At 43.0% G+C, this 27,433-nt stretch overlaps 3 protein-coding genes across 7 annotated transcripts in view; 2 read left to right on the plus strand and 1 right to left on the minus strand.

The window, feature by feature from the left end:
* The window catches only part of ACOD1 (aconitate decarboxylase 1), a 34,529-nt gene extending 29,085 nt beyond the window's left edge, over window positions 1-5,444 (plus strand). For all 4 annotated transcript variants that reach the window (XM_057424057.1, XM_057424058.1, XM_057424056.1 and 1 more), the window contains 3 exons: window positions 859-948; window positions 2,929-3,134; window positions 3,971-5,444. In XM_057424057.1, coding sequence (XP_057280040.1) covers window positions 859-948; window positions 2,929-3,134; window positions 3,971-4,988 — 1,314 coding nt within the window. In that variant the 3' untranslated portion in view covers window positions 4,989-5,444. The remainder of the gene's footprint in view (window positions 1-858; window positions 949-2,928; window positions 3,135-3,970) is intronic.
* Window positions 5,445-6,759: 1,315 nt separating this feature from the next.
* Window positions 6,760-12,318, minus strand: LOC130607148 (glutamine amidotransferase-like class 1 domain-containing protein 3, mitochondrial). Of its 2 annotated transcripts, none has more exons than XM_057424032.1 (4): window positions 12,177-12,318; window positions 10,546-10,717; window positions 8,492-8,696; window positions 6,760-7,048 (listed from the first exon to the last, which is right to left on the minus strand). In XM_057424032.1, exons 1-4 carry the CDS (start codon window positions 12,282-12,284, stop codon window positions 6,856-6,858), a joined length of 678 nt encoding a protein of 225 aa, XP_057280015.1. In that variant the 5' UTR covers window positions 12,285-12,318; the 3' UTR covers window positions 6,760-6,855. The 2 variants fall into 2 exon arrangements, with proteins under 2 accessions (XP_057280015.1, XP_057280016.1); XM_057424033.1 differs by lacking the exon at window positions 12,177-12,318 and adding an exon at window positions 11,637-11,757.
* Window positions 12,319-15,795: 3,477 nt separating this feature from the next.
* Window positions 15,796-25,478, plus strand: CLN5 (CLN5 intracellular trafficking protein). Its single transcript, XM_057424031.1, has 4 exons — window positions 15,796-15,945; window positions 18,108-18,273; window positions 20,925-21,150; window positions 23,616-25,478. The coding sequence occupies exons 1-4, from the start codon at window positions 15,827-15,829 to the stop codon at window positions 24,125-24,127; spliced, it is 1,023 nt and encodes a 340-aa protein (XP_057280014.1). The 5' UTR covers window positions 15,796-15,826; the 3' UTR covers window positions 24,128-25,478.
* Window positions 25,479-27,433: the final 1,955 nt, after the last annotated feature.

Consider the following 27,433-nt stretch of genomic DNA (forward strand, 5'->3'; position numbering starts at 1 on the left):
TGTTAAGATAACCCCCTGCAAGCACAGATAATTAAGAATTGTTGCTATTTCGCCTGTGAGATTTTCTCAGAAACATCAGCAAAGTAAATATCCCTTATCATCAACTTTCAAAAAGAAGAGACTGTTAATGGGATGGAGAGCTATAAGTGGCTTACTTCCCAAAATATAATTATTGCCTGGAGTACACTGGTTATGTTTCTCCAGTCCTGCTTTCCCTAAACTTGAGCAGTACTTGACCCTGAGGAGAAGCCTTCCCAACAGAGGAGCACATGAGGAGGAGTTTCACCTGCTGTTTTATTGACCAGACTTGCCCAGCTGGACTCGTGCTCCAGAGTTCTCTGAGTCCATTTGCACAGAGCTCACCCCTTCCCAAAGCAGGGGGGTTTTGTTCTATTTAATTCTGTAAAATCTTTTTATTGGCTACAAAGATCTGCAGAGCAAAAGGAAAGGAGCTTGGGGCTACTTGCTCCAGGAGCCTGTATATCGTTTATTCAGGGTCTTCTGAAAAGTAGAAAACCAGAACCTTTAGCTGGAGATCTTCCCCAACAAGATGATGACAGTATTGAGACAACTGCAGATGGGCTGTGGGAAGGGATACCAATGGCCAGAGGTTGTGTGAAGGTATTGAATGGCTGGGTGCATGGTGTTGGTCTGGCACCTGAGGTCTGTTCAGGTGGTAAGGGACATAAACCAACAGGAAAGTTTCTTTTCATACTTTCTAAAAAACAGTGTTTTTCTCATGAAAGGGAACAATTGGGTCCCAAGAGGGTACAGCCTGATCTGGGTTACGTCAGAGATATGGCACACATTCATCCTTGGGTTCAGGATTTTGAATTAATTTATGACAATTTCTTTCAGATCTACAGCTCAGATATATCCAGTACCATCTGGGGCCACTTGGATTTCCGACTGCCTCCTCTGTATGCAGCTTTTGTGAATGGAGTGGCTGTAAGGGATGCTCTTTTGTTTGCTCTTAAATCACAGTAATTGATGCCATTCTTGATCTAGAGAGAACAGAAAGCTCCTAAAATCTTGGTTTACTTTATTCTTCTGCCTGAAGCCTGCTACAAAACTTTCCTACACCGTTCTCCTAATGCGCTTCAACTTTCTCCCAATGAAACTGAGATCACGGTATAATACATATCTGACCCAGCTCAATAGCATCCCTTACCTTTAATGTGGGACTCAAGGGTGTTTTCAAAGGTCAGAACTCTACAGCTTGTTACAACCTTGCTACAGCTGCATTATAAAGAGATACTCCTAGCTCTGGCTGATTTCACTGGGATCCAAATTTCATGCCAGCTGGCAAAGTACAGTTGCAGAAAAACGCAAATACAGACAGATGCACATATACATACACGCATAAAATATCACAAGGCAATTTAATCTTTGGTTATGCAGTTTGCAAAAGCCAACCATACGTTTTGGACACATACATTGTCATTAAAGCAGTAACAGTTTCCCCATACATTTGTCTAAACTCAGATTAAGGTTGAAACCATTTGAAACTGAAATATGCACAAGAGGTGGGGTAGACAAAATTGGCAATTATGCAAAAACTAGCAAAGGTGACCAACAAAGGAAATGGTAATATTAAACCTATCTGAATTACTGCAACAACAAGATCAGAGGTCCAGTTTGACACCTCATTTCCAATGTAGAAAAAATTACCTTGGAAAAGAGATCTGGATCCTCCCAGCAACTAGCAGTCCATTTGACATTCAAATGTGGCTTTTAACATGTGTATGATCATTTCAGTTTACATCTCAGTCACGGGTTAATTCTGAGTGCTTATTGAAGATGCCAAGAACACAGCTTACTGGGTATTGGGCACAACTTTTCCAGCACTGCAGGGCATCTTTCCAGCTGGCATCTAAGTTTTTCAAGGTAGAAACTATGTTTTCTTATGCCTGTTCAGAAACACGGTCCTCAGAAGTGCATGTTCCCTGTGTTATGGGGCAAGACTTGAGCGCTGGGGAGACTGACCACCTTCCCAGTTGCTCTGAAGTAAGACATGGGTGAACAGGCATGAAAGTTCAGCTTTTGAGATATTGTTATTAGAAGTGCTGCCCCTGATGTTCTCAAGTCCTTGGGGATTCTCAAAATCTTGGTGGGAGGTGTGGGGGTCCGTCAAGCAGTACGTTGCAAACACTGACTGCATTGCTGGCAGTAGTCTCCTACCATGCTGGGAATACCCAGTCTTCCCAAGCAGCTGGGCTGTGGGCATGGGAGAGAGGAGGCACCTCTCTGGACACTCTCAAGGACTAAACGGCTTATCACATTTTTAAGACCAACATTCTCCCAGTCCTAGCAACCCCAGGGAGTCTGGTTCTTCATGTGATAGGTCAATGTGCTGAGAATTCAGGCTAAAGCCTCATGTACATTTGCAGGCTTGTACCTGTTGCCTGTGGAGGGTTGCACTGAAGAAGCTGTTCTGATGGTATAACTTAAGAGTTAGCAGTATGGACTGGACTGCTACAGCTTTAATGGTGTGAGCCCTAATGGCAGCATCAGTTGCAGCACTGGGGAAGTAGTTTCAACATGTTTATATACTGTTTTGGGGGAAGTGAAAATTCACCATTCATATGATGAACCTAGAACTGCTGCTTTAATTATACCAGTCTAATTAAAGCAGCAAAACCCTATTGTAGGAAAGATGAATCATTGTCATATTGGTTTTAGACTGCTACAACTTGAATTAGAATTCCACTCCCTTGAGGCAAGATTTGTATTGCATTGCCACTTCTCATGGAGCCATGTTGGGAGTAAAGGCCTTTGAAAGAAGGACTTCTGAAGATTTGTTTTCTAAGGAAAATTTAGTTCTTCAGCCCTTTTTTATACTGATTTCAGTAGTTTCATTTGACTGAGCCAGTCTTGCCAACTCAGAGTTTATTTCTGATGACACGTCGAGGCTTTTCTTTCCATTAGGTGCACTCAATGGATTTTGACGACACGTGGCATCCTGCCACGCACCCATCTGGGGCTGTGCTTCCTGCTGTGATTGCACTCTCAGAGGCCTTTCCTCAGAAGAAAAAAATCTCAGGTCTTGATCTGCTCTTAGCTTTCAATGTGGGAATCGAAGTGCAAGGCCGGCTGCTGCGCTTCTCCAGTGAAGCCAGGAATATCCCCAAAAGGTACAAAGAAATGCTTCAAGTGGAAAGTTGAGTGGAATGGGTTTGTTTTCTCAGTGTTAATACACTTAATTAAATGCCAGTTAAAATACAGATAGCATAGACATTCATATTTTCTATGTTGCTTGTCTGGAAAGTTAAGAAAGGTTCATCTTAAACATAAATACACTTACATGACTCCTTATGGCTTAGCTAATAGCTGTCTTTATGAGAGCATTGAGCAGTTTACAAGAAGGATGTAATGATCTCCCTATCTATTAAAAACAGCAGCAAAAAGGCAATGATTAACAGCAGAGATTTCAAGCTCTCACGAATACATACGATCATGCCTCTACTGCAAACAGTGCCTCGCTCTCAGCAGAGGGGAGCCACTGGAGCTGGGCCCAGAGCAGAGCCCAGGAAGATGGGGTGTGCTTAGGGGAAAGCCTTGAAACATGGGATGGACTAGATGTCTTCTTGCTATTTTTTTGTGTGTTCCTTCTATCAGTTTTACAAAACTACTTCAGAATGACAAAACTTGCCTCCCCCAATGTACAGAAGACTATAAACTGTGATGCTTTTGCCATTATTCTGCTTGGTGTGCCTCAAATTATGAGCAGTTCTAAAATTTCAATTGCTTTCTGGGGAAGACCTATTGGAAGTAGTACTATTCCAGTTTAACTTATTCCTGGGGAAAACCAACAACTTTTTCCACTAGAGCCACACATGAATTTTGAGTGTATGTTTCTTTATGCCTCAATCTGTCTTCCACAGCAGTGCTAGGAAATTGGAGCTTTTGTATATAGTGAGTTCAGATGACTTTTTGAAATATGGTAATGAAGATATTTTTGTTTTCTCAGGTTTCACCCACCTACTGTGGTTGGTACAATGGGGAGTGCAGCAGCTTGTGCTAAACTGCTAGCTCTTGATCAACTGCAATGTAAAAACACCTTGGCTATCGCTGCCTCCTATGCAGGTGCCCCACTGGCTAATGCAGCAACCCAAACGAAGCCCCTCCATGTTGGCAATGCTGCCAAGCATGGACTGGAAGCAGCTTGCTTAGCATCACAGGGCCTTCAAGGAAACAAGCAGATCTTGGATATGGAGTCCGGAATAGGTGCCTTTTATACAGATTACAACCCACAGACTCTGCCAACCTTGCAGTCCTATCCGTGGCTGTTAGACCAGCAAGATGTCGCCATTAAACGCTTTCCTGCTCACCTTGGAACACACTGGGTGGCTGATGCAGCATCTTCTGTTAGGAGGAAGCTTGTGGAGAGCAGCAACTTGCTCCCCCTTCATAAAATTGAGAAAGTCATTCTCAGAGTCCCAGACGTCAAATACGTGAACAGAGCCAGCCCTACCTCAGAGCATGAAGCTCGACACTCCTTCCAGTTTGTTGCGTGCTCTGCTTTGCTGGACGGCAGCATGTCGGTCCAGTCCTTCACCAGTGAGAACATTCACCGGCCGGCCTTGCGGGAGCTCCTCTGCAAAACACAACTGGAGCACTCTCCTGATAACACACCTAGCTTTGAGAGTCTTTACTGCGAAGTGAGCGTCATGCTTCAGGATGGCAACACGATCAGCGACCGCTGCGACACGTTCTATGGGCACTGGAGGAAACCCCTGAAAAAGGAGGACTTGGAGAAAAAATTTCAATCCAATGTCTCCAGCATCCTGCCTGCAGAAGCCACAGAAGGCATCATAGAGACCGTGTACAATCTGGAAAAAGTAGAGGACTGTTCTGTGTTAAGTACATTTTTATCAGGACAGTCAGCTAGAGCTCTTCTGGAGAAGCTGCGCTTGCTTTGGCTGCTTGAGCCAACAGCAAGACTGTTCACAAGGCAAACACAAAACTCAGGACAAACTCTTATTTAGTGACTCAAGCAGTTTTGAACAGGACTCCTGTAACCCAAGAGCCACACTTGGTCAAATACCTTGGGTTTTGACTAAGTAAGTAATTTAGTGATTATGTACACAGCTCCGGCTGAATAGAAGATCCTCTGCTGGCATGATCAGTGGCACTTCCATTATCTTTATACCTCTAGAGGCAGAGCACTGCTTGTGCATGACACAAAAACATGCCAGCTCTGCTGCCAAAAGTGTCTGTATATTCTGCTTCTGCTAAGTAAATCCATAAAAGAAATTCTGGAGTATAGAAATGCTGTGTCCATGGGAAACATCCCTGAGAAGGACAGAGAATAAATGCCTTTATATATTTATTTCTGTAGATTTCGCTCTAAATCCTCCTTGAAAAAGCTACCAGTTACATCTGAACTTTGATGTTTGTGCTAGAATAAACACGGCACACATAGAAAGTAGTAGCACTCAACGCTCTGCAACATGTCAGGAATCACAGGTAAAGGTTAGCGCCCTCCCTGACCATGCCAGCTGCTGAGCAAGAGGCACAACTCAATGCTCCCCATCACAAAGGCATTATTTCCTAGTCCCATCTTTTGGCTGCTCTGTGGTACAGGTTTGTTCCTGCTGTATTCCCACTCCAGGCCCTTGATCATGATTAGCACTAGTGATGATGACATGTTTAGATTCCTTCAGGCACTGCAAAGCATGGACTGCAGTACATTTGCTGTGAGTAGTGAAAGAGATCTGCAAGCATCATACCACTTCTTATGCTGAGACAATTAAGTGTCTACAGTGACTCTCAGCTTACCTTAAACAAATTCTGGGAATTTCTAGTTCCTTCAGGAGTACAACACCTTGCCATATTGTGCTTATTAGAGAGGCTGGCCACCTTTGCTCACATTTGTGAGATCAAAGCACGTGTTCTAGCATATGTGAAGTGTACCTTCCTTAGGGCAATAAACTATGTATAAAAAAAAAATCATAATATAAAGCTATTTCATTTTACCAACTGAACCTCAAGTAATTTCATATATTAGAGCAAAACTTGCGTGTTTTTCTCAAACAATGTATTAATTTGTACTTGATGTGTACCTCTGACTCTTGGTTTCTAAAGTTAAGTCCATGCTAAAATTATACGTGCTTAAAGACTTGCATGCTTTTTTCCTTCCTATTAGAATTTAATTACTCACCTACACTGAAGGCACGGAGACTCATTTAGAGCTATTTCAACAGTAATTATAGCTGGGTAACACCAAATATGAATTACTGATAATCACACCGCTGGGCACAGAGGGGTCCCACATTATCACAGAATCACAGGATGGTTTGGGTTGGAAAGGACCTTAAGATCATCTAGTTCCAAACCCCCTGCCACAGGCAGGGGCCCCTAGACCAGGTTGCTCAAAGCCCCGTCCAACCTGGCCTTGAACACTGAAAAGGATGGAGCAGCCACAACTTCTCTGGGCAACCTCTTCCAGTGTCTCACCACTCTCACAGTGAAGAACTTCGTAATATCTAATCTAAATCTACTCTCTTTCAGTTTAAAGCCATTTCCCTCTTGCCCTGTCACTAAATGTCCTTGCAAAAAGTCCCTCTCCGAGAAGGACTGTCTCATCATGACTGAATACACTGATTCATGAGAAAAAAAAAAAATGCTGACACCCACATACACAACCTTCAACACATTTTCTATTTTAAAAAAGAAATAAATAGGATAAAATTAGCAATAACCCTGTGATGTACAGATTTTAAAACTAAACGAAACAAAACCCCAAGAACTGTGAAGTTTAGTAGTTGCATTATTTTATTACTACGTTCAAAGGAAGCTAAATGCTTATTCTCAGTTACACTGATTTCCCTGTAGAAGTCTGTATGATTCCGGTCATGCAAGTTTCAGGACTTCTTGTACCATTGTTCCAATTCCATCAAAGATTTCATGCAGAGGAGCCTTGCACATGAAGGCACAGGTAGTAACTATTTTATTGGCTTTGTCCACATGGGATTCATTTACATTTTTGCAAATGTGCTTACATCCAAGCTCAACTATAGCAGATGCTGTTTCAGCATCAGGAAATCTGTAAATAAAAAGGCTGTCATTAACTTAAAGAGAAAACACAGGCATAAAGTTCCACCAACATAACTTGAATGAGAGAACTACAATAATATTAAAGTGACTCTTGATGATGACAAGGGAATCACGACTGCTACTGCCAGGTCCTTCCAGCCCCTATGGCAAAACAGATTATCTGATAGCTTTGAAAACAAGGTAAAAAATGCAGAGCGACAGATTGGCAGAAGGCGTAATTCTGGTTTTAACAATCTTTCAGTAGTTTACAAGATGATACCAAGTGATCATAACTGATCCTCAAAAGTTTGAGAGATGCCAGCTGAACTTGCAGACACTTTAGACCTTTTCCAACACCTTCATGTAAAGTCTTTTGCTGGGATTCTGCATAATTTTGTTGTCTTTTTTTTTCCCTAAGAATAAGGAAGGAGCAGAGACAAACCCTCGGTATCACTGCTGAGATGAAATTCCATTCAGAAGTTTTATTGGAGTTGACAGTTCCTGAAGCAGCACATACTTCTGCCAGGTCCTGTTCTCAACTACTTCCCCTAAACTGGCCCCAAACCACTACTGACTGAAAAACTAAAAATCCCTGAACAGACAAAAGCCCACAGACGCAATTTAAACAGCCGCTCCAATTACCACAGGGTACCAAGTTTCTGAATGCCAGCTGGCCACATGCCTGTTCTTCATTCCCACATTTGCAATATGAATCATGGCCTTCAAAGGCATTGGGTAAGCACATTCTGTACCTCCCTCAGTATGAGCTAAAATCCATCGCTCAGTTACCATGAATATAATGCAGAAAAAATTACTTGATATCCTTGGTCATCTGCATGTTCGCACAGCTATGATTCCATAAAAATTGCTTTGTTCTGTCACTTTTAGGACTGACAGATGCTACATCCACTGACTCATTAGTGCCCACACTGCATAATAAAGCCAGTGCAGGAACTTAAACTACCTTCAGTGGCTCACAGAGTGACAGCTTACGCAAGAGATAAGGCTACCTAGAGTCGCCAAACTACTAATCGTAGTGTGCCTGTAGATGTTGGTATCAGAACATTGGAGGTATGTAAAAGACATGTAGATGTGGTGCTTAGGGACATGGTTTAGTGATGGACTTGCCAGGTCTGAGTTAATGGTTGGACTCAATGACCTTAAAGGTCTTTTCCAACCTAAATGATTCTGTGATATCACAGACCAATGTATTTCTGAATTTAGGGATAAATCGTTCCAACACTGTAGTGCACAAGTCACCTGACCTCACAGATTCAGTCTGTCTCCCCTGAGAGCTCTGCTCATTATACAAGAACTATTAGGCAAGTGAAAATTATAAATAAGTGAAAAAAGTCACTCAGAAGTTACCCAGGGCTTACTGGCACTAGAGACCTCAGAAGACTGGCCATTTCCTAATCTGAATTCCCATGTAAATTATCCATTTCCTTCTTACCTTCCATCTACATCTTTATCTTGGCCAACTGTAACCTCACAACCAGGAAAGACTTTAGCTGCCAGAACCGGTGATATGCAGCACAAACCAATGGGCTTTTTAGCACTGTGGAAAGCCTGGAGTGTGGAGTTCACGTGCTCATTGACAGTACAGTTCTTGCCATCTACAGCCCAGGAGCACAGGTTCTTTGCTACACCAAAGCCACCTAAAAAAAAAAAAAAAGGAAAACAAACAAAAAGCTCAAATATATGATAACACTAAATGTCATTCAATTCAATACTAGACAACATATTACAACATAATCTTGGCATACATAGGACTGCTAAGTTACTACACTGTAAGCTTTCAGCACCTGAAACATGACGTGTTTACAATGTTAAACGTTTAACTGCGCTTTTTCATATCACATATGTTACATAGGCCAGAAAGCTTAACCTTGAGCAGCAAACAAACAGGAAGGCTCACCTTAAATGCTAGTCACTGGAAAAGCTGCACCATCTGATATACATCCCTCAATAAGCAAGAGAGGGATCAGAAAAAAAGACCAATGACAGTCAGAAGTAGAAAAATATAAGTCACAAGAATAATGCAAACAGTGATTTGATGCTCAACAGTAATTCACTCTCAAGTTTTAGTTGAATACTTAAGCTTTTTTACTCCTCTAGTATTATTTTTGGACTTAAAAGAATGGGTTAACATAATAAAACCAAATGAATATTACATAAAAAGGAAATTATAACATATGATATTCTGAGACACACCACTTGTGAATGATAATTTCCTATTAAAAATAATGCAGGATTTGTCTTTCTAGAAATTAGTTATAGCAATAATAACTACATATCTATAACAATAAACTTGCATTTAATCTTCATTTAATTGTACAAGCAGACTGTATTTTACAGCATCTTCACTTGCCAGATCAGAATAATCAGAGAAGGTTATTAATAAGAGTAACCATCCACTATATTTGAGTCCTTACAGGATGCGCACAACATCAGCTTTTCTACAGTAAACAAAAAAATTTCCACAAGTATTTCAACAGACAACACCAAGTAGCTTTGCATTTTTACTATTTTTTTTTTCACCCTTTGCTCACTTTCAAGTGCTATCAGGAATCTCTAAAGTAAGATTTTAATTTTCAAACTTCTCATAGAGTTTATTTCCCTGTGACAGTTATTACAGCAACCCTTTTGAGCCTGGGTTATAACAGCATGGAATTAAAGTGGAAAATACTTGCTAGCCTCTACTCCCTGATCAGCAATGATGTCACCCGTACACTTTAGCGCTGGAAGTATGTTTCTCTTCCCTTATACACACGCTCCCTCTGCTGGCTTTACAACAGAAGACAGTGTCACAACTCCAAAATTAAAGCTTAGGCACAATCATGAAGGCAGTATTTAACAGTACTATGAATATTCTCGAAAGTGATCTTCAGCAAATCGTAATTTCCTCGTGAAACTTTGGTTTCTGCATTTCTAAAATGATTACAATTAACTCCGTCTGAAAGGCAATTCTGTGGTCTATAAATAAAAAATTATCCATAAATATGTTTAGTGTAACTTGATCAGCAGCAGATCAGATACATAATTAAAACAAAATGTACTCACATCTGACAGGAAACATAATCTATTTGGAAACCTGCTATTTTGCCAACAATTTCAGAGGTCCTAAAATCAAGGCATTGCCATGTGCTGTCAAGTTCTGGCCCTACTTTTGTTTTTATCCACAAGTAGGTATTCAAGTTTTCACTATCTTTAGAAAGAAGGCACAGTGTGATGTATAACTTAACACCAAAAGAACAGTCTGGCATTTTAAATTACTTAACTATAAAAGAATAAAAAACTCATATGACTTAATCAGCCCGCAAAAGATTGCTGAAACATTTTCTCATCCTTGACAGAAAATAAGTTAAAAAAAAAAAACCACCCCCCCCTCCATACCTCTCAAATCAACAATTTATTCTCTAAATGGATCTAAAAATAGAAAAGTAACTGAGGAATTTCAATTTGCAACTGAAAAATCACAAATAACTTTCTTTTAAAAGCACCTACCCGGGAAAATGACTGCATCAAATTCACTAGCTTTCAGTTCAGCCAAATCTTGAATGTTTCCTCTTGCCAACCTGGCACTTTCTACTAACACATTTCTCTTCTCTTCTGTTGGACTTCCTTTTAGGTGATTGACTACATCCCTTTGCTCAATATTTGGGGCAAATATCTTCACCTAGAATAGAGAGATAAAGCAATTTTGTGAATGTAAACAGACCTCCTACATATTGGTCAAAATAAACAAGAGAAGTGGATTCCACAAGATGGATCTATGGCATTAAATAACTAAAGCGATAGGTGGCATATTAGGACAGGTAAACCTGTTCATCTTCCCCATCCTATTCCTGCAGTTTTTTGACAGGACTGCATTCTGACACCAACATTAAGCTTACTGATTTTGCCACAGCCTGCTTTCCTTCTGCAGATAATCCCAAGGACAAACAGAACACAATTTATACCAGCAGGCTGACCGGGAACACAGCTGAGTCTGAAGAAAGGCTGCTCTTAACAGCTAGGGGATCATACTGCTAAAAGTTTTACAGAAAAAGTTTAAAATATAAGGATGCAAACTTCACAAGCATTCCTAGTGCAGACATTAAGAGTTAGCTGCTTTCTCAAAACACTGGTAGCAGGAAGGGAAAACAAAACATGGAAGAACATATTTTGGTTAGGCACAAGAGGGGAAAGCTGCATGGAAGTGCAAAGCTTTGTGAGAGGTATACTGCAGGGCCTATTTTCACATATCTGCTTTTCAAATCAGAAGTCTTGCTTTGCAGACTCCAGTTAATTTTAGAGAGGATAATTTTGTGCTAAATATGAGGGTGCTGTTGTTACCATCAAACACCTGAATGCAGCTATAAGCAGACAGAAAGTGACCACCTTCCACTGTCTGAAGCCACAGACAGGACAACACACCACCACATCACTTTGAGCAGCCTGGTTTAGTGGAAGGTGTCCCTGCCCGTGGCAGGGGGACTGGAACGACGAGATGTTTAAGGTCCCTTCCAACACAAACCATTCTATGATTCTATGATCTTGGCCCATGCTCCTCCAATTGCTTAAAAGAGTAATTGTTACTGAACTAGCCCAGTTACTGAAAAAGCCCAGAAACAGGTAACAGAAGGCATGCAGGTGAATGCAAGCAAAGGTGAGCCCCCGATCTCTGCAAAAACAATCAGAAAACAGACGAAGAATTTTAACTGGACCCAATCTCCAGGACCCTACAGACAAAGGAGCAGGGCAGGGCCTCCTGCCACCCGTCACAACCGGGGCCTGCCTGGCGCCGCTGCTCCTGTCAGGGGGACATTTACGGCTTCGGGGAGGGGCTCACTAAAGAAAAGGGAGAGGGCAAGACAGTAAGAGAGATTATGGTTGAAAAGGCATTGTCGTGTGCTGTGGCGGGGAAAACAAAACCGTGAAGCAGGGGAGGCTCGATCCCACAAACACCAGGAGCCACGGGATGGCACGGCCCGCTCCCCGGCACAGGCCAGAGGGTGGGGGGCCAAGGCGGGGGTCTCTCGTCTGCTGAGGGATACAAAGAGACGGCGGAGCCGTACCCCGCCCCAGAGAGCCTGCCACGCCCAGCTCCACACAACCCCGCGGGGTGCCGGGGAGCGGGACCCGCCGCCCCCTACCTCTGCGCCGCCGCGGCTGAGATGCACCAGTGCCGCCGAGGCCTCGTGAATTTCGGTGCCATCGAAGACGCCACAGCCGGCGAGAACCAGAGCTACCCGCTTGCCCATAGCGGCCGGGCACCGCGCAGAGCCTGTCCAAGCTGGTGAACCCGGGCCTCGCAGCACCCTCCCTTTTCCACGTCCTGCTGCTGCGCCTGCGCCGCTGGGCTCCGGTTGGCCTACGTCTTACGGGCGGCACCGACGGGTGCTCAGCGTGCCCCGGAGGTCTGGCACACCGCATGTAACCCCCTGCAGGCAGCTGTGCGGTACGTGCTTCCTCTTCTGCCTGCATGTAGGTGAGGATGGGTTTTAAATGGCAAGGGGAAACCTGGGGAGTGATGTGAAATAAAGATGTGCCTTTTGTTTTAAATTAAACAGGCTCAGACGTGTTTTCGGTCTCACTTTCTGGCCTGCTTACCGTAGCGGAGCAGTAGCACTGAGCTGGTGCTGTGTGGTGCTGTTACTTACCTGTATTGCTGCAGCTCTTCTGGAAGTTGGGTTGCTTCCAGCAGGACCTCACAAAGGCTCACCAATGTGGTTTTTTGGTTTACACACAGGACTGTAATGATGTAATGAATGTACAGCTTTGAAAGCAAGAGTAAGTGGAGTTTAATCAGAAGGCTTCTGGGTTCTGATGCTGTTGAGGATCCGTGGTACCCTCACACATCAGACACCTTTTGTCTATCCTAACCTCAGACTCTGTTCTAGGGAGTGGCTCCATTTTGCCAGGAAAACCAGAGTTTCTTTAGAAAATGAACCTACGTTCTTTGATCTGCTCCCAGCTTCACAAATTTGTAGTATGGGGGTTCTGCAGGGGAAACAACAGGGCTTACACTGGAAATGGCATATGAAAGAAAGCAAAGTCCCTAGCAAAATGCATTCAGCTATGTATTGAGATGTTGGAAGTCTGTGCAGGATGATGCATAGAGATGCTTGAACAGCAAAGTGCTGAGATAGCGAAGGTCCCTGCTTGAGGGCAGACTGCTGTCTGCTGGATAGTGTTTGCTTCAGTCTTTTTTTTTTTACAGCGTAGTGACTCCTGTAGATGTTCAAAACCAAACTAGCTATTCAAACCCACAACCTTTGGCTGCAGCAGGGGTTTGTTTTCCCCTTTCTCTCTGTTCCTTCCATCCTGTTGCTCTCAAGAGTAGAGACGGAGAAGGTACTTTTATAATTGGAAATCATACTGAAGAGTCTTCTTCATTGTATCAGGAAAATGTTTGGTTTTCACTAAACAAAAGAAAATACTCCAGGAAATGAGAAAAATGTAGGAATCTTGTCAACTCCAGAAGCTGATTTTTCACAGAATCATAGAATGGCTTGGGTTGGAATAGACCTTAAAGCTCATCTAGTTCCAATCCCCTTCCCATTGACAGGGACACCTCCCAGTAGACCAGATTGCTCAAAGCCCCGACCAGCCTGACTGTGAACACTGCCAGGGATGTGGCATCCAAAACTTCTTTGAGCAATCTGTTCCAGTATAATCTTTATAGCCAGTCTCAATCTTTCCTCTAAGCCTGCCAATGGACAAAGATGCAGATCAGTTCTGTGGGTTTATAAAGGACACTTTGACATGTGTCTGGCTAATAGACACATGTCTATTGATTCAGAAATAGCTAACAGTAGCTTTTTAGCTCAAGTATATTTATTAGTTTATTTTCTATGTTAAAATATGTTTCATAATGTAACTTAGGAAACTTTTGCTGCACAGTACACCATTTTTTTTCTTCTCATACAACCTAAGGGGTGCAATGAAGTGAGATACAGAAATGCTACTGAAATGAAAAACATCAATAGCTTGGCCATCTTAGCCACTTGACCCAACACTTTCAGCAACCACAGCAGTGCCTGAATAGAGACTTTAATAGTCCAGACTGCAAACACATGCTGAGCCAGGGCTAAGAACCAGTTCATACTGTATTTCTAGTTTGGCTAATGAGTGATTATGGCACCTTTATTATGTCATTTCACTTCCCTCCATCCTGGCTTTGTGGAAAGGATAAATTATCCTTCCCTTATTTCATAAAGTACTTCCAAGGTTACACATCATAATCTGTAAAAAAAGGAATGACAGCTGTATTCCACACAAACACATAACCTTTTCAAACACATGAAAAAGCTGGCATCTTGTACTACACTGAAGATAGAAAAAACATGAATAATAGCACACTTTATTTTATAAAGCTCTGGTTTTGTTCTTTACTTTAAAGCAGAGACAAATAACATGCATGAGATTAAAATGAAACACTGAAATATAGGTACCAGAATCCCATAGAATTATGGTAGAATCATGGAATCATTGAGTACCAGGTTGGAAGGGACCTCAAGGATCATCTGGTCCAATCTTTCTTGGCAAAAGCACAGTCTAGACAATATAGATCATGTATACATGCATTAAATTAATGTATAGTGCTGAATGACATGGATTTTAAACATAAGCAGTATAGAATCAGGCAGCAATGAACTGAGAGAAAGAAAAGTGGCTGAAATGAAAGATTTCAATAGCTGTGCCATCTTACGGTTTTTTGAACACCTCTAGTACCTCCAGCATTACAGAGACTGGTATTCAGCAGCCTATCATGCATATTTACGTAGGATGCAGGATTTTCCACCTCCAGTTTTGTTTGGAGATAGCATAATGCTGACTAGAGAACTGATTGTTCTTTAGGGGCTTATATGCAAGGAATGAAATGGTATATTTCTCTGCCTCCTGGTAGACAGAAGTTCACAGCACAGTTATTATTTATCCAGTGAACAGCATACACCAGCTCTTTCACCATGGATGCTAACTACCAAACATCCTCCTGAGCTCTGATGCTAGCATAGCCGGTTTTGAACTTTACAGAGCTGGAAAGATCTCTTTGCTGCAGGGATGCACCTTGCAAAGCTGTAGTTGCCGTTCCCCTTAGCCAGAGTTCCTCTGATATAGTTCTTGCTATGTTGTAAAAATGAGAGAATAAACCTCTATCTAATGCCCATAATGTAAGCTGTTACAACCTGAGTTAAGTGTTCTAGAGTGGGTGACTGATGTATAAACTTAGCTTGAAGCCCTGAAAAGCTTCAGACGAGACTTCTGGGCAGCCAGAAGAGGCTCAGGACACCTCTGTTTGTCACAGCAAACGACCTTCTGCCACTTGGTGAGGCCTCAACTCATCGTCCTGGTCCAGATGCAGGTCATCCCTCTCGGGGCGTTCCGCTTGTAGGAATGGGAGTTTCATGTGTGTTTTAAAGTGGCCCCAAAGCGTGAAACAACACCCCGAGCTGCTAACAAGTGCTTCGCATAAAAGAATGCATAACTGTCTCCAGAAGACCGAAATCGTGGCTCATCAAGTGACGTTTTTAAAGGCCGATTCACCACACGGCAGGTTTCCTTCGGAAAGAGGTTAAAAACTCCCTGCGGTTGGTCGGGACCCCACGTACAGCGCGCACTCGCCCTTCCTGCCTCACGCCGTCCGGCCCGCGGACTCCCTGGCCATCACCGCCTCTCCAGGGACTGTGGGCGGGCTCGGGGGCGGCCTCACTCCTTCCCTTCCGCCCGGCCGCCTCAGCCCCGCCGCCTCCCCCGCCGGGCCGCAGCACCGGGGCCCGCAGACCCCGGAGGGCGCGTCGCCATGGGCGCCGCTCGGCGCTGCCGGCTGCTGCTGCGTCTGCTGCTGGCGGCGGCGGTTTGGGGTCTGTGTTTCTCGGCGGGGTCCCGCTCCCCTCAGCGGCGGTGGCCGGTGCCTTACAGGTGAGTGAGTACACGGACGGGGCCCAGCGGCCAGAGCTGGAAGAGGCACGGCTCCGCGGCTGCCTGCACCTATCCCCCCCCCCCCCCCCCCGCCGCCGCCGCTTCCTTCGGGGCCCGTCAGCTTTCTGCTAGTTTTCTTTGCTTATTTAATTTTTGTACTGAAATGGCCATGAATAGTTTCCCCTTTCTAATCGCGGGGGTATTTGTCATATATGCAATATTGGGTGTATTTAGCTCGCAAGGGAGTGGGTGTCCCATCCCTGTGAGCTCTGTCAGCAGTGGGAATGACTGCCCTTGCTTTAAAGATGGTCCTTTAAATCCCATTCTAGCGAAGAGTTACGATGAGGAAGTCAGGCTATGATTTATTGTATTTTTTTTAAATTTAACTTTCCTTCATAGTTCCGCTCATATTAAATGAAATCGTATAAACACCCCATTTCTGCTGCAGAGCTTTTTTAGCTCCAGAGGAAGATGTGGTGGTGTTGGGGAAAGCAGAAGAGTGCATGTTACTGCATTTTACTGGAGCAAGTAGCTGCAGTTTGAGTTATGCCGAGGAAATGAGCTGCTTCAGAGAAGAGCTATGCTTGTGTGGGTTTGCTGTTTGTAAAGGGAGGTGTTCCCAATATTTAGCTGCTATCTAATACACACCTGAAGTTTTGAAAGCCTGTTGTGTAATTATGAGCAGTTATGTTTGTATCAGGTGATGCCTGAAGGAGCTGATCTTGCAGTCACGAGTTGTTCAGATTTTCCAGCAAGTTCAGTAGTTGCAAGACTGGGTCTTGGGGTGGTTGAACTGGAGTGCAAGCCTGTCAGTGTGAGAAACTCAGAAATGTGGTATTTTAGTGCTTCTTAACATGCTTGTTACCTCCTTGTCACATGCAAGGTGCAGTGGGAGGGGAAGTTGAAAATACAAGGTGTGCAATTTAGAAACAGGATTTAAATGTGTGGCTGGCGTAAGTCTTTGCTTTGTAACTGTGTGTTCTTTTTTCAGCTTCCTTTCCCTTCTCTTTTTCCCTGGACAAAATAAAGCTGACATGCTGAAGTACCCAGCAAGCTTGGAGAAGTCGGCACTGACAGTCAGTCATGTCTCAGCAGGGCTCCTGGCCTTACTATGGCTCAGGAAGTCCGATGTCCTTGAGTCATCTCATGGCTGGGCTATTTGTGTCATTCAGTAGCTCTGGGTGACTGTGTTCGGTTCTCAGGCTGTGCCCTGGGCAAAGCTGTGTTTGCCAGTCTGTCTTGGTAACAGGAATGTGTTACATGTGTTTTAACTGAAATACAAGGAGTGAATCTGAGGGAAATTGGGGCAAGGAAGACTTGTTGGAAAAGTGTTTTGCTGGTTTTATATAAAGTGACAAGTAACCAGATTCGGTCTTTGGTTTTTGAGGCTTAATAGGAATGGTGGATGGAAACAGTGATCCTTGCGAGGTTCTTAGACCTCATTATCTAAATTAGCATTGAGGAATAGATTATCATCGTTTCAGCTCCATTGCAGAATCAGCCAGGTTGGAAAAGACCTTCAAGATCACCATATCCAGCCATTACCCCAGGACTGCCAAGTCCACTACCAAAATCAGTCATTAACATTATAATGTCCAAGTCATATAATCAGTTAATTTCTTCCATTTGAGCCGTAACATGAACATTTTCATTAAGCTATTTGAACTTGGGACGTTAAGTGCACAGAAATAGTTACATGTTCAATAGATATCCATTTCCAGTAGTGTTAGTTAATAAATAACTGTGCTTACCAAACTTGTTCTTGTCCAGGTTATATAAAAGAAGTTAAAAGAATTCAATGCTTGCTGTAATTCACAACTGGCCATATGTGCTCCTTGCATTCAGGGTTCTTCACTGAATATTTCTTATAAACAGTCTTTTGTCAGTTGCAGAAGAGTTGTATTTCCATTTGTATTGTGGTCAGTACTGTATACAACATGGCTGGCATTTACGAGTCTGAAGTCCTGTTTCTGCAGATGCGCACCTCAGCATCTGACCAACTTGTGTAGCTCCAGGTGTTGCAGTGTCTGCATCACAGAACCCATCTTTGGGGTGGCTGGACACTTGGACTGTCCCACTCAGGCCCTTAGGAAGCCACAAGGCAGTTACTCCAGCCAGGAAGCTGTGCTTATCGTTCTCTGTGCTTCTCTTTCTCAACACAGGCGCTTTGACTACCGTCCAAAAACCGATCCTTACTGCCAAGCTCGTTACACCTTCTGTCCCACTGGCTCTGCCATTCCAGTTATGAAAGAAGAGGATGTCATTGAAGTGTATCGATTACAGGCTCCAGTATGGGAATTTAAATATGGGGACCTACTAGGACATTTGGTAAGGTGATGTTTCTGTTTAACAAAGTTGTAGTGGCAAATTAAGCTGAGTTCAACAGAAGTTGTCAAGAAGGGTAGCTGTAACATTGGGATGTGTTTGCATGGAAGAGTATTGGAGCACTCAAGTTCAGCTATCTATAGGAAAGATACCCAAAGAGCTGTAAGTTTTAAACAGAAGTTACAGAGTTTAGCTCAGCTAAAGAAAAGAGCATGACCAGCACTGTTGGTGGGTTTGAATGTGTTCCCCCATGAACCTTTGGCAGTGTTTTGTTTACTCACACCGTTACATTTGTTCTTTTTTCTGCACCAGAGCTGCATGAAGAAAATACATTTATTTATCCCCTTATATCAGATGAAGTGCTTTAAAGAATCATAGAATGGCTTGGAAGGGACCTTTAAAGGTCATCTAGTCTGAGCCCCCTGCCGTGAGCAGGGACATCCTCAATTAGATGAGGTTGCTCATCTTCGGTGAGATGAGCCCTGTCCAGCCTGACCTTGAATCTTCTTTGACTTCTTCTGGCAATTCAGGTGAACTTAAATCAAGCATTTACCTGTATCCAAAAACTTGTTGCCTCCTTCAAAGCAGACCTAAGAAGCACATCTTCCCTCTGCAGAGGTTTTGGACCTTTCAGATACCCTGCTTTAGCCTTGCTATTGGTTCAGTACAATAATCCCGTTTTGCAGTGCCAGTTCTGCTCTGCTTGCTTGCCACTGTCTAAGTTGAAACACTAGGTTACAGACTGCACAGTTAGTTCAACACTCTTACTTTAGTTCCTTTACACCTCTTGGGTGAGTACCATCTGATCCCCCTGGTTTGCACCTGTCTTATCTGTGTTCATGAAGTTTAACCATGCTAAGTGCAAGGTCCTACACCTGGGTCGGAGCAATCCCAAGCACAGCTACAGGTTGGGCAAAGAAGAGATTCAGAGCAGCCCTGTGGAGAAGGACTTGGGGGTGTTGGTTGATGAGAAGATGAACATGAGCCGGCAGTGTGTGCTCGCAGCCCAGAAAGCCAACCGTATCCTGGGCTGCATCAAAAGGAGCATGACCAGCAGGTCGAAGGAGGTGATCCTGCCCCTCTACTCTGCTCTTGAGAGACCTCACCTGGAGTATTGTGTGCAGTTCTGGTGTCCTCAACATAAAAAGGACATGCAACTGTTGGAACAAGTCCAGAGAAGGGCCACGAGGATGATCAGGGGACTGGAGCACCTCCCGCATGAAGATAGGCTGAGGAAGTTGGGGCTGTTCAGCCTGGAGAAGAGAAGGCTGCGTGGAGACCTCATAGCAGCCTTCCAGTATCTGAAGGGGGCCTATAGGGATGCTGGGGAGGGACTCTTCATTAGGGACTGTAGTGATAGGACAAGGGGTAATGAGTTAAAACTGAAACAGGGGAAGTTTAGATTGGATATAAGGAGGAAATTCTTTCCTGTTAGGGTGGTGAGACACTGGAATGGGTTGCCCAGAGAGGTTGTGAATGCTCCATCCCTGGCAGTGTTCAAGACCAGGTTGGAAGAGGCCTTGGGTGATATGATTTAGCGTAAGGTGTCCCTCCCCACAGCAGGGGGGTTGGAACTAGATGATCTTAAGGTCCTTTCCAACCCTAACGATTCTATGATTCTGTGATTCCAAACCGTCTGTTGCCAGTTCTGTCCCATAACCTTCGCCTACTGGAGTTGAAGGTGTTTTGTCCTCAAACTGTGATGCTGAAACCTGAAACAGAGCCATGAGCTGAGACCTTGTGAGTGCTAAAGAGAGCAGCAGTATTACCTGATATTAATACACTTTCTTAGTGTATTAACTTTTCTGTTGTTAAAAACTTATGTGTTTGCATGGACGTGAATACCTGTCAGGAGTGGACAGCCATCTGGTCTGAATGGTGGATTGTGGGGAGTTGGTTGCTTTCATGGTTCTTTCTTGAATGTTATGATCAGTATTTAAGACTGATCATTAGACTTTACTTAAGACTGATCATTAGACTTTACTTAAGACTGATCATTAGACTTTACTTAAGACTGATCACAGACTTTCATATTTGCGTGACTCCATGAATGAATACTTTAATTAAAGAATCTCAACTTCAGTGATAGTTTTATCAGTAGCATAATTAAGCTTCAAAGCACAATCCCTAGTGAATAAATACTAGTGAACATGAAGGAGCAACATCAGAACCAAGCACACAGAGTCAAAAATTGAAATAGCTTCAAATATCAGAGTTGCTAAACTAAGGTTCGATTGATTTATTTACAGCTTTTAAAAGAAATACTTATCTCATTCCTCTTGTGGCTTTAATTACTAAGATCTGGTTTTGGCAACTCTGTTCTGGTCTTTATTTCTTTGATACCCCTTGTGATGTTGATTCAAAAGTGAATTTGAGTTTTGAAGATGAGCTCCCACAGAGTATCTGGAGGCAGAATTTGTAATGGATGGATAGACAACCACTGAGACAGTATGGTTCTATGATAAAAGTATGTGTGTGATACAATCCAGTACGTTGTGCACCTGTGCTGAATAATCCAAGGTGTTATAGGACCCTCTTTCTGTCTTCTTGCCCTATTACACAGCAGCTTCCAGGTGTCTTATTTTCTGTACAGCTCAAGCTGAAGTAGTTTTTATGTTAAGTTCTAGGACTTTAGTGGGTTTTTTCTTTTTCAGAAAATTATGCATGATGCTGTGGGTTTCAAGAGCTCTCTAACAGGCAAAAACTACACAATGGAGTGGTACGAACTCTTCCAACTTGGGAACTGCACGTTTCCACATCTCCGGCCTGGCATGGATGCACCCTTTTGGTGTAACCAGGGCGCTGCCTGCTTTTATGAAGGAATAGATGATGCACACTGGAAGGAAAATGGAACTTTAGTTCTTGTGACCACAATATCAGGTAGGTTTCAGATGCTTTGGGTAGTGCTAATATAAAATATAGAGTCAGCCTTGTCTTCATGTAAAGCAGTATCTTTTATGTTTGTAGGTTATTTACAATGTTAGTCACCCGTGCTAATTTCGAACTGAAATACTGTCTCTGCACTCTATACAAAAAGTGGTCTGAGGCTGCTGGTTTTTGAACAAAATACCCTGAAGAGTTGTTAAATGAGAGTCATTTGTTGTTGCTGTACAAAAACATTGAGTCTCTTGAGTGTAAAAATGGAAAACAGCTTGTACAGAACCATTATGGACTTGTTCACATGATTTCACCAAAACAAAATCTTCTATTGTGAAGTGACAGATGACTGCTGAGATAGAAAAACTGGTGGAAATGTGTAAATTACTGGGCAAACAAATAAGGCATATTTAGAAATTGTCTCAGAAATACAAAGAATACTAATCCCTTATTTCTGTCTCCTCCATTATGTGTTATAAAAACTGTGCAAATGTCCCCAGTAATAGGTCTCTGTCATATGGTGTAGAACAAAACCAGGAATTACACCTCTAAATAAGTGGATGATCACCATAATAGCTTCCTTGTGTATATTGAACACTGAAATCCTAAAATAAAAAGGTCCTTTATATAAATCTGACTGACTACTGTAGTAATACAGTGAATGACTTACAAACAAAGCCCACTGAGGACTTGGAGAATTGCAAATTTTGTGATAAAATGACTTACTCTGCAAAGTTAGCTGTGTACAGGGCACAGTGGAAAGTTACAGATAGAGTGATGTGCTGCTTTATGTTTGCTCACATCCACCTTCAGCAGCTTTACTGGACTTGGTCTCTAGGTAATTTATCCAGTGCTGAAAGTTACTGTGGAAGAAGATGAACGGGTGCAAGTTCAGATGAGACGCTGGAAGAGGTTGCCCAGACAAGTTCTGGCTGCCCCATCCCTGGCAGTGTTCAAGGCCAGGTTGGATGGGGCTTTGAGCAGCCTGGTCTAGTGGAAGGTATTCCTGCCCATGACAGGGGTTTGGAACTAGATGATCTTAAGGTTCCTTCCAACCCAAACCATTCTATGATTCTGTGATCATGAGCTGAACTTGCTTTCTTCAAAGAGCAGGCAAAAAGCATCCCATCTTGTGGGAGAGGGCTTTAACGTATGAAACAGCTGGTCCTCTTTGCCTGTGTGAGATCCTACACTGCTTTTTGTCAGCAGACCATAGTGAAGCAATCTCATTTTCCTTTAATGCCTGCTGGCTGTGTTAATGTTACTTAGGGGTATGTTTCTTCTGTAAAATAGGTCAGGAATAGCCAAAATCAGATTTTTGATTGCTTAGGCATCTTCCAAGAGATTATCATGGAGATACGCATTAACCTGTAATAATTTTTGTTTAATTTAAGAGGTTAAGGCCAGAACTTCATATGAAGTTCATCTCAGTCGTGTTAGGAGAGACAAATCCTTCTCAATAACATGCCTTAAAGAATACACACTTGGAAGGTAATCTGGTAGGAATTAGAGAAGCTGAAGGGGATCTTCAAGTCCGTGTATAGCAAGCTGTTTGACTGTGTCTTCTGATGTGTTGTGCAAGAAGAATCTGCAAAATTTGGTCATGCTGTGAATATGAGGTGACAGATCTGAGTCATGGATGGTTGTACTGTGCTGTGGCTGAGGAAGGAGAGGATGGGAAGGACTCAGCTGAGGTGCAGTGCTAGGACTGCAGGAAAAATAGAAGGCAAATTAGCCCTGTGAATCAGCTGTATTTTGGAGCAGAGGCTGGTGCATCACCCATAGCAAGCTGCCAGAGAGATGAGTTGAGTTAGAGATGTTTTCCTCATTCCAGTTGTGAAAACACCATCATCAGAGTACTCCAAACATGTATTCTGAATTAAGAAATAATCCTCAAGGGCTTTAAGTTTACTGGTCTTCACACCCCACTCATCATTTGGCTTTTAGTTCAGTTTGCTGTCTGAGGAGCTGCTAAAACAGCAGGTATCCCAGTCTGGAGTTTCTTGTGTGGAGACATGAAACTTCTGCCCTGAGGCTCTTTAAGATCCTTTCCAACCCAAACCATTCTATGAATTTCTGAATTTAGGTAAAACTTCAGGAAGTGCAGAAGCACCTGTTGTGCCAGTGAGCACTTTGTTAGCATCTCTGGTAGGTTTTGCCACCTGCACTGCTTGTCTGCATGGATAAAACAAAATCAGAACTGTCATGGTTCCCTGACGTTTGGATGTTTTGGCATAGTAGCAGGAAATAGGGCAGAAAAAGGAATTACAGTTTAAATAACTTACCCAGCTGAAAAAGCTATATTTACATATATTGCTTCTCCCTCCAACTTACGCCTTGTATGGTCAGGTAATGTTGCACATAAACTTCTTCAGGGAAGGAAAGGTGAACCTTGAAATAGATGGAAAATATTTTGAGTCATGTATTTGTTACGTTGTCTCTGTAATACCTATTTTCATCTCTTGCAGGAGCCATGTTTAATGAAATGGCAAAATGGGTAAGACACGACAATGAGACTGGCATTTACTATGAGACCTGGACAGTTCAGTCAAGTCCTGACAAACGGTCAGTAGTGTGGTTTGACTCTTACGAATGCTCTAAATTCATACTGAGAACATACCAGAAGCTGGCTGACTTAGGAGCTGTCTTTAAGAAGATACAAACAAACTATACAAGCATAATTTTATTTAGTGGTGAGCCTGTTTATCTGGGAAATGAAACATCTATTTTTGGACCGGTAGGAAACAAGACATTGGCAACAGCTATAAGGGACTTCTACTACCCATTTAAACCTCATCAAACAGTCAGGGAGTTTTTTGTGGATCTTCTAAAAATTATTGATCATGTCATCTTGAATCATCAGTTTTACTTCTTCTACAACTTGGAATACTGGTTTTTACCTATGAAGTTCCCTTATCTCAAAATAATTTATGAAGAGGTCCCTTTACCTACTGGAAGCAAAACATCCTTTGATGTGTAGTGGCTTACAGAAGAACCAAACTTGCCCTTATGACAGAATAATCTTAAGGACGTGGGAGGGCTGCCATGACGGAGCTCAAGTGTTTCACTGCCAGCTGTAAAAGTTGTGTTGGGAAAGCTTTGCTAGACCACATGAAAGACTCTGCCTTTTTTTTTTACTTGTTACCTGTATAGCTTCAGTGTCTCTGACATGGCTGGCTTCTGTGTGACGTGTTATCTAACAATGGGCCAGCGTGGCTGCTCTTGGCTAGACTGCAGTGCCAAAGGGTGCATGGGAGGCAGCCTGCCTGCTTTAGACTCCACATAGGTGGCCATGTGGCCACCACCAAGGGTGGACGTGAGCATTACAAGGACTTTCTGGTCTGACCAGCTCAGCTAATCCATGTGTTGGAGCTGACAAACCCGAGTGCCTGGATGTGCCCAGTCCCCTCAACATGTGCCTTACATTGACATTTCCATATTTCTTTGGTTTGTCCAACTGGGACCTATGAACTGTTCTCTGATTTGTGACGTAGGTTTCTGTCAGGGTGTGAAGAGGCAGAATCTACTAGAAGATGGCATGGGTGGTATCTTTTTCCCACTTTTATTTCCTTTACTTGCACTGTAAACATAATATATATGGCTCTTCCCAAGATTCGTGTGTGTTTTCTGGCACAGATAGAAGGCAAACAGCCTGTTCTGATGTCGGCATTGATGCATAACTGCAGCATTCTACAAGTCTCCTGTCTTGAAATCTGCTGGAGGCTTCAATTAGGTCAGTTTCATAGAAATCGTGTTTATATTACTTTTAAATGTCTTCAAAAAGCACTGAATCCTTACTGTGAAAGAAGCAGTGGCAGTTTGTGGGGTGTCAAAGTCACAGAAATCCATGCTGGTGATGGATTTGCCTGTGGGAAGGGAGTGCTGTGTGCTTAGTGCTCAGTGCTGTGTGCAGTGATGGTGCTGTGCCAGCTGCAGTGTCCCTGAGTCCTGTTCCAGGTGATCATGGTGGAGCAGCTTGGCAGTGGGTTTCCTTTAAACCCGATTGACCAAAGCAAAGGGAACACCGGTTTTCTGGAGACTAGCAAGGTGCCTGTACCCTAAACACATCAGCAGCGTAATCGTCTCCAAATGTACACTGGTCACTTTATTTTTCTAACTAGCTGCAGAATGATTAGTGCTGCTGCAGAGGTTATTGCCACATCATGGCTAAGCAGTGACACAGGAACCCAGCTCTGCAGTTTCAGCTGGCTTGGGCCGAGTTAAGAACCTGGTGCAGGCAAAGAGGGGAGTATACAGTGATCTGATTCAGTTCATAAGAATGGCAGAAAATTAACCTTGTGTTAAAAAGTCAGTAAAATTAATCAGTTGAATTGCATTATCCTGTAATGGGATGAGCATGACAGTGGGAGATGAATGAGGTAAGCACCTCTGTGCTACAGGGGAAGGCTGCTCATTAGTTTCACATACGTGAGACTTCATCTTCTGCCTCACCCTGAAAGACTTTACTCTGCAACCAGCTCTTGCTTTAACCAGCTGAGGGACTCCTGGGAGGAATTTTTCAACTGATACTATGCCATCTAGCATAATATTATCAAAATGGCTATGAACAGTTAGAGCAAAGCATCATCACCTCTTGAAACAATTTAACTTTGAGGGTTCATACCACCTCTGAGAGTCAAAATCCCTTGAAGGGCTTGATGCTACAGGCCACAGGGAAGGGACTGTTCTAAAGCCTGTGTCTCTTCTACTGCATCAAGGCTGTTGTAGAGTGCAGAGGACAGCTTTTGGGTGCCTGAGCCTCGAAGGGAAGAAAGACGCTGGCCATCAGGTAGGTCTGCAGGACCTTCAGCCTAGATATTCTGTTACTGTCAAGAGATTTCAGCATACAGGATTAGGAAATTGACCCTTTTCCTCCTTATCCCACACCTTAAATACTCAAGCCTTTGTTTGGGGGAGGGTTCAGGGGTGACACTTAGATCTTGCTCCTTGGGGATAAGGCAGCAAAAGGGGTCTGATGCTACATCCACCAAAGTTCTTCCCTTACTAGTGTTCAGATCAGGCTTTGAGATCCAAGTTGCCTGGTTGCACATCACAGTTCTTTATCTTATAACCATGTAAGACTGTACAGCAGACGAGGTACCAGGTATAACAAGTCTCCTTATTCATGTAACAAACCATGACAGCTGATCTTCATGCAAGAGCTTCCTAAAAAGGGAAGCTATGCATTTTCTGTCATGTTGCAAGACCAGAAGGAGCAGGTACTTTCCTGTGAAAGGTCTAAAGCTGTTCTAGTTGCTCAGCATGTTGCCAGGAAATGCCAACTAACAAAAGCCTGGGTGGAAAGCAGTCAAAAGCATACAGCAGTCTCCATTTCAAAGCACGTGAACAGCAGCTAGCACTGGATGTGATCCCGCAAGAAAAACTTTATAAAAAGTACGAAAAGATGAACATACAGAACATCTGAGGCTAATTGTGGTCTCACCGTCCTAGTTTTGATGCTATTAAACTTTGATCACACCTCCAAGGAACTTGTTTCTACAGCCCCTGTATTTTAGGAGAATTAACTTACAGTTTGTAGTCTGAGCTACAGACACTGGAGTCCCTTTAAGACTTCACTGATTTCCTCATAAAACAATGTTCCAGTTGTACATACAGCAGCAGCATCCACACTTGTGTTTACCATTGTGGGTGCAACCTACTAGACCAGCCAGAGGTGAAAACAAATCTCTGAAGTAACATGACAAATTCTAGGTTTCGAGTCAGTCTTGTTTCAAATCTGAAGAGACCTGGTTGAAACCTGCCTTAAATTCACAGGAAGTTAATTTGGCCCACTGCAAAATTTTACCAATGACTGGGATATACATAGCTAGTGTATACCTGCGCAGTTACATCAGTTTACATGAGTTTTAGTGAAAGTTTCTGACTAAAAAAAAATAAAATCCTAACCACCCACTTAAATTCTCAAGTTTGTAGCTTTAGGTAAACTACAGGAAATTACAGGAAAAGACAAAGTTAATGTAAACAGCTGCTCTTACATTACTCACCTTTTCACTTTCATTATGGCATGGAGCATGACTGGTCAGGATTACCCCAGCTGCAGTGATCGTGTATCAAAAACCTCAAATGATGTAGCACTTATGTCAGAGGTGAGATTTGTGACTGCACATGTTAACAGCTCCTACACAGAACCAGACAACCAAGCCAATGCTGGATTGTCTTCTGGAAACAAGAAGAAATAAAAGTGAACCCAGGGAAAATTATTTTATACAGCTGTAAGACACCTATGTTCATGTTCCTAGTGAATATGATGACAGTCTGTGGTACT

This window comes from Pezoporus wallicus, unplaced genomic scaffold, assembly GCF_028554395.1.
Source record: "Pezoporus wallicus isolate ANWC-B61680 ecotype Strahan unplaced genomic scaffold, APGP_CSIRO_Pwel_v1 contig_16, whole genome shotgun sequence".
Classification (NCBI taxonomy): Eukaryota; Metazoa; Chordata; class Aves; order Psittaciformes; family Psittacidae; genus Pezoporus; species Pezoporus wallicus.

Excerpts from the sequence above, each read along its gene's own strand:
- LOC130607148 (XM_057424032.1), bottom strand. The coding sequence starts at position 12,284 with ATGGGCAAGCGGGTAGCTCTGGTTCTCGCCGGCTGTGGCGTCTTCGAT. Across the intron at positions 8,697-10,545 it reads TGATGCAGTCATTTTCCCGG|GTGGCTTTGGTGTAGCAAAG; the intron begins GTAGGTGCTTTT and ends TTTTTTTTTTAG. Across the intron at positions 7,049-8,491 it reads GATAAAGATGTAGATGGAAG|ATTTCCTGATGCTGAAACAG; the intron begins GTAAGAAGGAAA and ends TTTTATTTACAG.
- CLN5 (XM_057424031.1), top strand. The coding sequence starts at position 15,827 with ATGGGCGCCGCTCGGCGCTGCCGGCTGCTGCTGCGTCTGCTGCTGGCG. Across the intron at positions 18,274-20,924 it reads GGGACCTACTAGGACATTTG|AAAATTATGCATGATGCTGT; the intron begins GTAAGGTGATGT and ends TTTCTTTTTCAG. Across the intron at positions 21,151-23,615 it reads TCTTGTGACCACAATATCAG|GAGCCATGTTTAATGAAATG; the intron begins GTAGGTTTCAGA and ends CATCTCTTGCAG.